The sequence below is a fragment of the Prionailurus bengalensis genome, chromosome E1 (assembly GCF_016509475.1).
Source record: "Prionailurus bengalensis isolate Pbe53 chromosome E1, Fcat_Pben_1.1_paternal_pri, whole genome shotgun sequence".
Taxonomy (NCBI): Eukaryota; Metazoa; Chordata; class Mammalia; order Carnivora; family Felidae; genus Prionailurus; species Prionailurus bengalensis.
In genome coordinates this window covers 60631372-60643742 of record NC_057347.1, presented here as the reverse complement: position 1 = coordinate 60643742, position 12371 = coordinate 60631372, and the positions used below count along the sequence as shown (strand labels likewise).

Here is a 12371-nt window from a genome sequence, read left to right as displayed (position 1 = left end):
TTGCTCTCATAGTTTGTGTGTGTGGGTTCTGTGTGAGTTTCGATTGATACAATCGTGTCATCTGCAAACAGAGATAGTTTTACTTCCTCCTTTCCTATTTAGATGCCTTTCCTTTGGCTCGGCTACTTGGTCTGGCTAGGACGTCCAGGGGTGTTGAGCAGCAGTGGTGAGAACAGGTATTCTTGTCTTGAACGTAGAAGAAAAGCTTTCAGTCCGTTTCCATTGGGCATGATGGAAGCTGTGGATCTCTTGAGTTTTTCCTGCTTGAATTTTGTTGAGTTTCTTGACTGCGTACATCAAACTTGGGGAGTTTTCAACCACAGTATCTTCATATATTTTCCTGTCCTTTCCTCTCTCTGTTCTCCCGCTGGAGTTCCAACAGTACACATGATGGCGTGCCAGATGGTGTCCCATGGGTATCTTTTCTTTTTTTGAGAGAGAGCGAGCGACTGCACACACATGTGAGCGGGGGAGGGGGTAGACAGAGAAAATCTTAAGCAGGCTCCACACTAGGCTCCACACTCGGCACATTGAGTCGATCCCACAACCCTGAGGTCATGGCCTGAGCCGGACTGAGCTACTCAGGTGCTCCTCGTTTGTTTTTCTTCCCCTGCTGATTAGATTGTGTCCATTACCCGACCTTCAAGTTCACTGATTCTGATGCCTGCCCAAATCTGCTTTTGAACACCTAATATGAAATTTTTATTTTAGCTACTATACTTTTCAGCTCCACAAAAATTTCTATTTTGCTCCTTTTTATAATTTCTCTTTTTTGATTTCTCTGATTTCTTTTAGTTTTTTGCCCATGGCTTCCCTTCTCTCTTTGTGCATATTTAAGACAATTAATTTAAAGTCTTTTGTCCAGTAAGTGCAATTTCTGCACTTCCTCACAGACGGCTTGTCAATTTTTCCCCCTATGAATGGCCCATAGTTTCCTGGTCCTTTATGTTTTGTAATGTCTTTGTTGACAACTGCACAACTTGAATACCACAGCAGTGTAACTCTGGAAATCAGATTCTCCCCCTTCCCCAAGGACCGTTGTTGCCTGACAAAAGCTGTAGTTGTCCATTTATTTGATAACTTTTCCAAACTATTTGGTAAAGACTGTATATCTTGTCCTGTGCGGTCGCTGAGTGTACGTCTTGTCCTGTGCGGTCACTCGACTTTGTTCCTTTAGCTTGTGCTCAGTTGATGTTTCATCAGAGATTTCCTTAAATTCCTGGACCTAATAAGATTGTTTTTTAAGTTTCATTTATTTATTTTTAGGGAGAGAGAGTGCATGTGCACACAAGCAAGTGGGGGAGGGGCAGAGAGAGGGGAAGAGAATCCCAAGCAGACGCCCCACTCAGCACAGAGCCGGACATGGGGCTTGATCCCATGACCCTGGGATCGTAACCTGAGCTGAAATCAAGAGTTGGACGCTCAAACGAGCCACCCAGGCACCCCAGTCTGTATGTGTCTTTATATTTAAAGTGGGTTTCTGGGGCGTCCAACTTTGGCTCAGGTCATGATCTCACAGTTTGTGAGTTCAAGCCCCATGTCGGGCCCTGTGCTGACAGCTCGGAGCCTGGAGCCTGCTTAGGATTCTGTGTCTCCTCCTTTCTGCCCCTCCCCTGCTCATGTTCTCTCTCTCAAAAATAAACATTAAAAAAAAATAAAAAGAAATAAAGTGAGTTTCTTGCAGAGAATATACATACAGGTAGGGTTATGATTTTTGATTTGCTTTGACAATCTTTTTTTTTTTTTTTGATGTGTTTTAATTGGTGCATTTAAACCACTGGTGTTCAAAGTGATTACTGATAGAGTTGGATTAAAACCCACCATAGTCGTCACTGTTTTCTATGTGTTGCCCTCATTCTTTGAAAACTATACGCGTAGGTATAGGTTTTTCTGGCATTTATCCTGCTTGTTCCTGCTTCTGGGTCTGTGGTTTCATGTCTGACATTAACTTGGGGAAACTCTCTGTCCTGATTGTTTCAATACTTCCCGTCCCTTCAAACAGCTCCAGAATTCCTTCTGGTGTTCACATTACAGGCATCCACACCTCGTGTACTTGTCCTGCGGTTCTGGACATTCTGTTCTGGCTTTATTTTTTCAGTCTTTGCTCCTTTCAGTACTGGAAGTTTCTACTCATATTTCCTAAAGTCCAGGGGACTCTTCCCTTAGCTATGTCCAGTCTACTGATGAGCCCCTCAAGACGTTTGTTGCAGTGTTGTGTTTTTAATCACCAACCTTTCTTTTTAGTTGTCAGGGTTCCCGTCTCTCTGCCGACCTTGCCCACCTTACCCTCGTGTGCTGTCTCCTTTATGCGTCAGAGCCCCTGGCGTAGTAACCCAGTCCGATAACACCAACATCCTGACCCTGTGGGCTCTGATGTGGCGCTCTCTTCAAATTGTGTTTTTCCTTTTAGTTATTCTGACTTGCAGTTTTTTCTTGACAGCTAGTCCTGCTGTACTGTGTAAAGGAACTGCTGTAAATAGGCCTTTAGTGACGTGGGGGTGGGGGAGGGCGGTGGTCTGCACTCCCAGGGTCAGGGCTCAGTCTTCAGTAACTTCTCACTGGTTCCGTTTCTCAGTTTTCTCTCCCCTCAGGTGGGACTCACAGCTACGGGGGGCCGTCTCCCTTCCCCCAGGTCAGTTGGGCTGTTGATAATAATAATATGCTAATACTCCAGCAGGTTAGGCTCTGGGTAGCTGTTTTCCTCCCGAAGGCCTGTTCAGAAGAGCCCTCTGGAGAATTCCAGAATAGCTTTCCCCCCTCCCCCTGCTTCTTGTCCTGTGTTTCCTAGGAGAATCTGGATGAGCTCCTGCAGGTAAAGCCCCCAAACCCCTCTGACTGTGTCCCCTAGAGCGTTTAATTCGGAACCGTCCACACAGAGCCTCCAGCACTTTGTGAACCCAAGGTAAGGTTTTCCTAGCCCAGCACTGGCTCCCCACGGGACGGTCCCTGCACCTGCCATGTCTCTCTGTTCCTGGGGAAGCAGTGTGGCCCAGGTCTGCCCCTCTCTTGCCGATGCGAGGGCCCTTGCTTTTTCAGACTGTTGAGCGGTTTACTTGTCGGGGCTAGTGGCAACTTCTAGGCTCCTCACATGTGGAAAACCAAAGTCCTCGATTCCTTTATTTTGAGGCCCTTGTTAGGTGCTTAAACCCTTAGGCATGTTATGTGTTTGGTGAGTTGACCTGTATCATCATGTCACGTCCTTGTTTATGCCCGGTAACTTTCCTCGTTCTGAGGTCTGCTTTGGCAGGACTGTAGCCGCTCCACACTTGTTGTCGACATGTTCACATGCTGTCGCTTTCCATGCTTTTACTTTTAGCCCACCTGTGTCATTTAAAGTCGGGCCTTATTTTTCATCCAATCTGACCATCTTTTTGAATGAAAAAATGTATCAGAGTTGACATACAGTATTAGTTGCAGGTGCACAACACAGTGACTCAACAATTCTGTACATTACTCAGCACTCACCATGTGTCACGCCATCTGTCCCTATTTATTATAGTACTGTCGACTACATTCCCTATGCTCTATTTTCATCTGCGTGACTTTAGTTTACAACTGGAGGTTTGTACCTTGTAATCCCCTTCACCTGTTTCACCCACTTCCCCACCCCTCCGGCAACCACCAGTTCGTCTTCTGTATTTACGGGCTTGTTTCTACTTTGTCCACTTGTTTCATTTGTAGATTCCACACGAGTGAAATCATATGGTGTTTGTCTTTCTTATTTCGCGTAGCACAATGCTCTCTAGATCTATCCACGTTGTTGCAGATGGCAAAGTCGAATCCTTTTTACGACAGTAATAGTCCATCGCACGCGTACCACATCTCCTTTATCCGTTCATCTCTCCATGCGCTGGGGCTGCTCCCACACCTCGGCTACTGTAAATAACGCTGCAGGAAACATAAGGGTGCATGTACTTTTTCAAGTTAGTTTTGTCTTCTTTGGGTAAATACCGTAATGGAATTTACGAGGTCATATGGTAAAATTCTTCTAATTTTTTGAGGAACTTCATACTGTTTTCCACAGCGGCTGCACACCGTACACTCCCACAGTAGTGCACGAAAGTTTTCTCCACATCCTCACCAACACTTCTTTCTTGTCTTTTAAAAAATGTTTTTAAATGTTTACTTTTGAGAGGCAGAGCGTGAGCAGAGGAGGGGCAGAGAGTCAGAGCAAGAGCAAGAGAATGTGAACAGGCTCCAGGCTCTGAGCTGTCAGCACAGAGCAGGACGTGGGGTCTGAACCCATGAAACTCGGATCATTACCTGAGTTGAAGTTGGATGCCTGACTGGGCCCCCCCCCCAGGTGCCCCACTTGCCTTTTTGAGAATAGCCATTCTGACAAATGTCAGGTGATCTCGCTTTGTAGTTTTTTTTTCTAAGTTTATTATCTTGTGAGAGAGTGCGCCCGTGCGCGCACGCGTGAGTGCGGGAAGGACAGAGGGAGAGAGAGAATCTCTGTTGGCCATCTGTAGGTCTTCTTTGGAGAAATGTCCATTCGGGTTTTCTGCCCATATTTTAATCAGCTTATTTTTTGGTGTTAGGTTGTAGAAGTCCTTTGTGTATTTTGGATATTAACCCCGTGTAGATATATCATTTACAAAGGACTTCTCCCATTCAGTAGGCTGCCACCTTCTTTTGTTGGTTTCCTTGGCTGTGCAGACTTTTATTTTGTCGTAGTTTATTTTTGCTTTTGTTTTTCTTGCCTGAGGAGACATATTCACAAATATTTACTGCCTGTTTTCTTCTAGGAGTTTAATGGTTCCAGATTTTACATTCAGGTCTTAAATCCCTTTCGAATTTATTTATTTTTTTATTGTGTGGTACAAGAAAGTGGTCCAGTTTTCCCAACACCATTTGTTATCTTTCCCCTGTTATGTATTTTTGCCTCCTTTGTGATAGAATTAACTTGGGTTTATTTCTGGGCACTCTGTTTTGTTCCATTGATCTATGTGTCTGTTTTTGGGCCAGTACCGTACGATTTCATTTTAGCTTTGTAGAGTATCTTGAAATCTGGGATTGTGATACCTTCAGCTTTGTTGTTTTCTCAAGATTGCTTTGGCTATTTGTGGTCTTCTGTAGAACAATACAAATTTTAGGTTTTTTTGTTCTAGTTCTGTGAAAAATTTGTATTTTGTAGGGGGATGACACTAAATCTGGAGATTGCTTTTGGTAGTAGGGCCATTTTAACAATATTGATTCAGGGGTACCTGGGTGGCTCAGTTGGTTGAGTCTGACTCTTGGTTTCTGCTCAGGTCATGATCTCACGGTTCGTGAGTTCGACCCCTGTATCAGGCTCTGTGCTGACAGCCCAGAGCCTAGAGCCTGCTTCGGACTCTGTGTCTCCCTGTCTCTGCCCTTCCCTGATCATGCACGGGCACTCGTGCTTGCTCTCTCAAAATGAATGAACATTAACAAAAATTAAAAACTTACTCTCAGGGGCGCCTGGGTGGCTCAGTCAGTTAAGCATCTGACTTTGGCTCAGGTCGTGATCTCACGGTTCGTGGGTTAGAGCCCCGCATCGGGCTCTGTGCTGACAGCTCGGAGCCCGGAGCCTGTTTCAGATTCTGTGTCTTCCTCTGTCTCTGCCCCTCCCCCACTCATGCTCTGTCTCTCTGTCTCAAAAATAAACAAACATTTAAAAAATTGTTTTTTTTTTTAAAAAAAGGAATTTAAGAGGAAACATTAGTGTATTTGCCCAGATCTTTCCATTTCTGTTGATTAAAAAAAAAAAATTTTTTTTTAATGTATTTTTGAGTGAGAGAGACCATGAGCGGCGGGGGGGGGGGGGGGGGGGGGGGGGGGGGGCAAAGAAAGAGGGAGACACAGAATCTGAAGCAGGCTCCAGGCCCTCAGTTGTCAGCACAGAGCCTGATATGGGGCTCGAACTCACGAATTGTGAGATCATGACCTGAGCCGGAGTTGGAGGCTTAACCAACTGAGCCACCCAGGCATACCAATGTTTATTGATTTTTGAGAGAGAGACAACACGAGCAGGGGGGAGGTAGAGAGAGGGGAAGAGAGAACCGAAGCAGGCCTGATGCAGGGCTCAACCCCACAAACCGTGAGATGACCTGAGCTGAAGGCGGACATTTAGCCAACTGAGCCACCCAGGCACCCCGATCTCATTCCTGAAGTTCCAAGTTTCGTTCTGTCGTTTACTTTTTGCCTGAAGAACTTCCCTTAGCATTGCTTTCTGAGCAGCTCTGCTGGTTCAGGACTCTTAGTTCACCTTCATGTGGGAATATCTATTTCATCTGTATTCCTGGTATTTCTATGGGTACAGTATTCTAGATGATTACTTTCAGTCTTTAAAAAAACTGTCCAGTCACATGGGCTCTGGTTTCTGATGAGAAATCTGTTGTTGTTCACATTGTCGTTACTCTGTATAAAATTAGTCCCTTTTTTGGGGCTGCTTTCAAGATAAAAAGTCTTCAGGTTCATTAGTCAGTGGTGTTTTGACATAGTTTTAACTTTTGGGGGTGTACTGAGCTTTGTGAATCCTTAAATTTGTCTTTTGCCAAATTTGGGATACTTCCAACCATTTTGGTAAAAAACAGTATTTTTACACCAATGTCTTTCTCTTTTTGCTGGGAATCCATTAATGCACACATCAGATCTTTTTATATTGTCCCACAAGTCCCCAAGGCTTGGTTTGTTTCCAAATGTTTATCCACTAAATTTTCACTTTAAAGTTTGTAACTTCTGGTTTATTTCGACAGCATTTGCCCTTCTTTCATGGGAGTATGGTTATGACTAGAGTTTTAAAAGGCTCTAATATATCTTTTTCTGAGCATTCTACCAACACATTTAAGTTGACATCTGTTGACTTTCTTTTCCTTTTAGACTTTCCTGGCTCTTTGTATGTTGACTCCGAGTATTAAAATCCTCTAGAAGATGTTGGTATGTTTTGTTTTTCGGTTTTTGTTTTTGGAAGCAGGCAAACAGTCTGACTAGGTTCCGACCACACACGCTTTCCTCCCCTGGATGGGCCTTGGTTCGAGTCCGCTGTTCTCCAAGCGCACGGTGCTAGCTGGGCCTACGTCTGTGTGCACCACCAGGGCCAGTCTACATGGTAGCTCAGTTAATGAAGTCTCTGCCGCCACAGCTCCGGGTGTACACAGCTTAGGGAGAATTCAGGGTATCCTATGGGAGCGGGGAGGAGCTCTTCTATACTTCCATCTTCCAGATACCCCTTTGCCTGGTTTTTGGCTAAAAAAATTTTAGGTTTTACCTCCCTGTGGTGTTGTACTCTCTCTGATTGGGTCCAGCTTGGGGCCAAAGTGGCGAGAAAAAAGATCTCACAAGGACCCCCCCCCACACACACACACCCTCTTTGGAGTATACAGGTGTCCCTTTTTCTAGTCTCCCGTCTCTGAGCCCTCAGTGTGTCCAGAGCTGTCCGAGCAGATCTCCCCGGTGTCCACGGGCCCTTCCCAGCACTCTCCAGGTAGAGAGGGAGGAGGTGTCTCCCGGGTCCATGGTGTTTGCTCCTAAGTACAGTTCTGTATTCAGGCTGCCCGGGGGGTTACAAGAGAGGAAAATATGGGAAAATCATCACCATACTGGTTCTTCTACAGTTTTAGTCCCACAGTCCCAATCTGCCTGCTGCTATTTACTTTTCAGAGTACTGGGAAAATGCTTCATTCTGTTCAGGGATGTCAGCTGTAACCCTGGGAAGGCACAGGGCAAAGTGTGCTTATGCCCACGGGATTACCCATCTCCTCAGAGGTCACCTGAGACCCTGGCTAACATCTGTTGTGTGGCGGCGATGTAAACACGGAGGAAGCAACAAGCGGTGAGTCCTTGTAGCACAGCATTCCACGGAAACCTGCGTGTGCTGGACAGTGGCCTACGGGGTCAGTCACTGTGCGCCGTGGTTCTTACAGCCGTTTAGGCCTGAACTTACTATGTGGCTGCAGGTAGGCTCTCGATGGGCACTGATGTCTTCGTCGTAGACTAAACATGGCTCTAAATGTGGGCCTACCTCTAATTAGCAGTGCTTCTGCTACATGAAAGACCTGTTGGTTAGTGAACTGTCCCCTTTATCTGGAGGCTCTTCTCTTCTATGTCTGTTTCTTGGATAAAGGTAGCTTATCCTCTAGGATAGCTGCTTTGACACCTGTTTGGACAAGTTTAACTTGAAGGAGAACCTAATGAGTTACCAGAGTAACGTTGTCTGACAGAAGGGGAGTTAAGGCCATACGCGTTTTAAGGTATCTATAAATGCAACGTGGACAGGAGATCTAAAGCCAATTGTGAATGCTTCCTTTCGTTAGGAGAACTAGTCTCTCTGTGTCAGAGTGAAGCGCCCCACGAGCTCTGTCTGTGAGCCCTGCAGCGCAGCTTCCTTGAGCTCCCACAGGGCCCCGCGCCAACCTTCCCCGGTTGCCAGGGTTAGTTAGCAAGCTCCAGGACACCAGCGATCCCCACTGGGGACTTTCTGGTAGCCGGACGGTCACCGTGTCAGAGCGTGGAGCTTGCGCTGCCACGGGGGCGTAGATCTCAAGTTGTCAGCAGTGATCTTGATTCTTAGGCTGAAAGGCGGGTCCTTAGAAGAAATGGTGGCAACAGCCACAACCTCAAAGTAGGTTTCACAACTGCACTGTCATCGATAAAATCAGTGAGATTCCGTTATCACCACCTGTGCCCCCTGAGCCTCTTCCACGTGCGAACACCCCTCTCTGGCAGCAGAGCCCACACCACGGCCAGCAGAGCAGCTCCTCGGTGCCTTTGCTCCAGTGCACTAGGCCCTTGGCAGGTCAGAGCACAAGTTAAAAAAAAAAAACAAAAAAAAACTTGTTTCAGTTTATCAAAATGACAATGATACTCTATTCAATTAAAATTAGTAAAAATATTTTATTGAATTTCAGGAACTTGGTAGTTTTAAAATTTAAAATCTTTGCACACAAATCACCACTATGCTTTCTAGAATTGTGGAGGTTAGGACTTGAAGACTGTCACTGATCTCCTTGTGTCACATAGCTTGGAAATCCTAAGTCCTGGGGCTGCCCCGCCCGACTCAGGGTCTATGCTGCTGTTCTAAGGGAGGATGGTGAAGGGAGTGGTGTCTTTAAGGAGCTCAGCTGTCCACGTGGAGACTCTTAAGGATGCCAGAGTAGGAGGGATCCCAAGTCATGCCCAGACACACCGCGCCACGTGGCTCACATGTGAGTTTCTCTTTCGTATTTTTGTTTGGTTTGGGGGCAAAGCTGTTCAAATGAAGTTTCTAGTTCCTTGGGGAGCTCAGAAGTCTGGCAAAGGTCAAAGCAGAAACGTCCTGAAGTAAGACATTTAGGAACTTCCAGTGAACAGCTGGGGATTAGTTCGGAGCAACACGTCTGTTGAGGGGGCACCAGGAGTCAAGCAGGGACGCGAGCTCAGTGGCCGTGGATGTTTTGAGGGCTCCTGGGAATTCAGAGCTAAACTGCAAACGGTTTTTAAGTGCCCGGGATACGACTATTTGCTAATCCATGTTGTTTTTCTGCCTTCTCCTTGATAGTCTTAAATTTCCATGTGCCAATCAGCCAACTGAACAAGACAAGGAAGAGGCCCCCAAGCCCTCTGAAAAAGGCACACGCCAGCTGCTTTACAGCAAAAATATTGGAGAGCTGGGTACTTTTTTTAAAGTCTATAATCCCAGCAAAAGTCCCTCCAGACCCACAAAGTCTGTTTTAGGCTCAGAAATAACCAACTGATGGACCGGGCTTACTTTGGGAGAACTACCCCAGTCTTTCTGGACGGTGACAGGTACACTGCTGTGGAGACACGGCTCCAGGCGGACACACGATGCACTGGCCAAGTCCGTGTTCGTGCTGGGGCGGCCTCGACCATTCACCTGCCCAGAGCTCAGTCAGAGCCCACGGGAGTCATGACTGGCAGGTCTGGACCACTCAGCAGAGCGACCTGACCCTACACAGGACATTATGCAATCAGCGTTATTTTGCAAATCGCAAACCTTCTGAGTAAAAAGACAAAAACTATACATTCCAAGGTTGTCTGTAAAGTGCCTGGAAGATGCAGACTGCTGCCCTGAGGCACTCTGACCCATCCGGGCTCCAGCCTGCAAGTTACCTGCCACTGTCACACACGTGGGGCCTCATTCACATGATGGTTTCATTTTTATTTTTCTTTAATGGCTGAGTTATAAATCCAGCTAGTGTGCAGTAATTTCATTATTTTTCATACGCATTATCTGCAATAACATTGTGACAGCTCCGTACTGTGGGTTAACACACAATACTTAGAACAAATTTATCATATTTGGTCTGTAGGTAAATAAGGTTTTAAAATTGCCTAAATATACCACTGAGCCGTTTCATTCCACCAGGAAAATACAGGGTTTTCCCTCTCTTTAAAAAAAAAATTAAATACCAAAATAACTACATTTAAATAAATAACATGATGATGATGACATTTAAAAGTTCACAATAAGGCCAAAGCCCTCTTCTAGTTGCACGGCTGCTCAGCCCTGACCCCCTCAGAACGCTCTGGAAAGGCCAAGGGTTTTGTTCAGGGGCAGCGTGACGGGGGCGGGGGGGCGGGGGGGGGGCCTTACTGCTCATTCACTCACCTTTGTTTCATCTCACTTTTGTGTCTTGTAGGAGAGAAGTCAGCTTTAGGACTGCTTCAGTTCTGAAAGGCTGAGGGGGATTTCCTGTCACAAATCAGAGAAGGACCTGGATGTTTCCAAGGCCCTCGTGTTAATACGCAGCCTCTCCTCCACCCCGCACCTGCTGCTCCCCGCGTGCTGGGCAGATGGCAGCGTCACCGGGTGGACGGCTGGTCGGACGATGGCTCTGTGCCTCGAGCCGGTGACCGTGACTAGGAACGTGCCACAGAGAGACCTATGACGCTTGTCTGAAAAGGGTATGTGGAAGAAGACGGAATCTTTTTTCCAAATGAAGGAGGAACAGTTCTGTCGTTTGAAACACACACAACACTTAGGAGGCTTGTTTTACTTAGAGTGGAAAATTATGCCGGGACAAAGTCAACACAAAGAAACAAACAACAGAAAGTAGCAGGAAAGAGAACCAGTTAAGTGCAGCTCGGAGAGTCCGGCAGTTCTTTCGGTCATGGCTACATGCAGCCCAGCACGGGCATCCGTCTGTCCAGTCAGTCTGTCTGTCCATCCTAAATGCATCCGGCACCTGCTCTAACACGGAAAACCTGCAGATGTCATCAAGCAGCTCCATCTGAACATTAACAGGATAGACAAAAGGAAATCATTCCATAGGCTGAAAACAAACAACAAAAACAAAACTACATTGTTTCTTTTCCCCAAATGAAATCAACACAAAAAGTCCTGTGTGATTCCAAAATTTCCAGAGTAGAAATGGAGTGATCTGAAATGTCAAAGACCCCATTATTTCGTAAAGAAAGTACACCTCAAAATACTCTAATTCCACATGTGGACAACAAAACACGGTCTCATCTGCAAGCGCCAGCCCCAAGCGTCCTGGGAGGGCAGCGGGGACGGCGCCCGCCCTGTCCCGGCAGCTCCGCCTGCCCCAGGCACGGGCTCAACCAGGACCTCGCGCCTCTAATCCGGAGTCACCAGCTGAGCCCGGGGCGGGGAGACGCTGCCGGAACCAGGTTCTGTTGCATGTGGTTTTGTTCAGGTGTGACTTCTGTCTTTAAGGAGCGTAAGGCCACCTGGGTTTTGTGTTTTCAGTGCTGAGGTGAAGTCCAACCGCAGGGCCCTCTACCCACCGAGACGGCGTTCCGAGCGTCGGTGAGAGGCAGTGTCTCCTTTTGGCACCACAGAGTTGATATTAAAGTAAGAAAAGCTGTCCCAGTCGCTAGTTCTGGACACCCTTCTCCCTGCCGGCCGTCGGCGGCGTGTCCACGCTCAGCGCGATGACGATGCTCTCGCCGTCTTCCGTCTTGACCCGCTTCAGCTCCGGCTGCTCCGACTGGTCGCCGTTCTGGCGCTTTGTGGGCAGGGAGGCGGACGCCGATGCGTGTGTTGCCAGCATGTGCAGAGGACTCGCCCCTGCTGCAAAGAGACAGTGAGTCAGACCCCGCGCTCTCAGGTCCGCCCTCGTCCCCCGTCAGGCCCCCACGGGGCCCCGGGGCACCAGCTGGTCCAGGCTCTGCCCAAAGGGTTGGCCTCTGTGTGTGACTGGTATGGCCCGCGGTGGCCAGGGGCACAGGAGCCTGGACTGGACAAACCCTATATAGCAAGTTAACTGTCTGACGAGCGGGTGTTCGCAGCAACAGCTGGCCTCTTTATCACTTCGAAGACTGTGCTACCTTCACAGAAGCACGGGGGGAGGCTCAGGCAAAGGGGCTGCCGCCCGCCTTCTCCCCGAGCAGAAGCCCCTCGTGCCCCACATCACACTGAGCGGGGCGGGCGTGTGGCTCAGGCCAAC

At 47.5% G+C, this 12371-nt stretch overlaps 1 protein-coding gene across 1 annotated transcript in view; it reads right to left on the bottom strand.

Moving 5' to 3' along the window:
• Positions 1-8836: 8836 nt before the first annotated feature.
• FOXK2 (forkhead box K2) overlaps positions 8837-12371 on the bottom strand; it is a 65592-nt gene continuing 62057 nt past the window's right edge. The window contains exon 9 of the mRNA XM_043585476.1: positions 8837-11995. Coding sequence (XP_043441411.1) covers positions 11799-11995 — 197 coding nt within the window. The 3' untranslated portion in view covers positions 8837-11798. The remainder of the gene's footprint in view (positions 11996-12371) is intronic.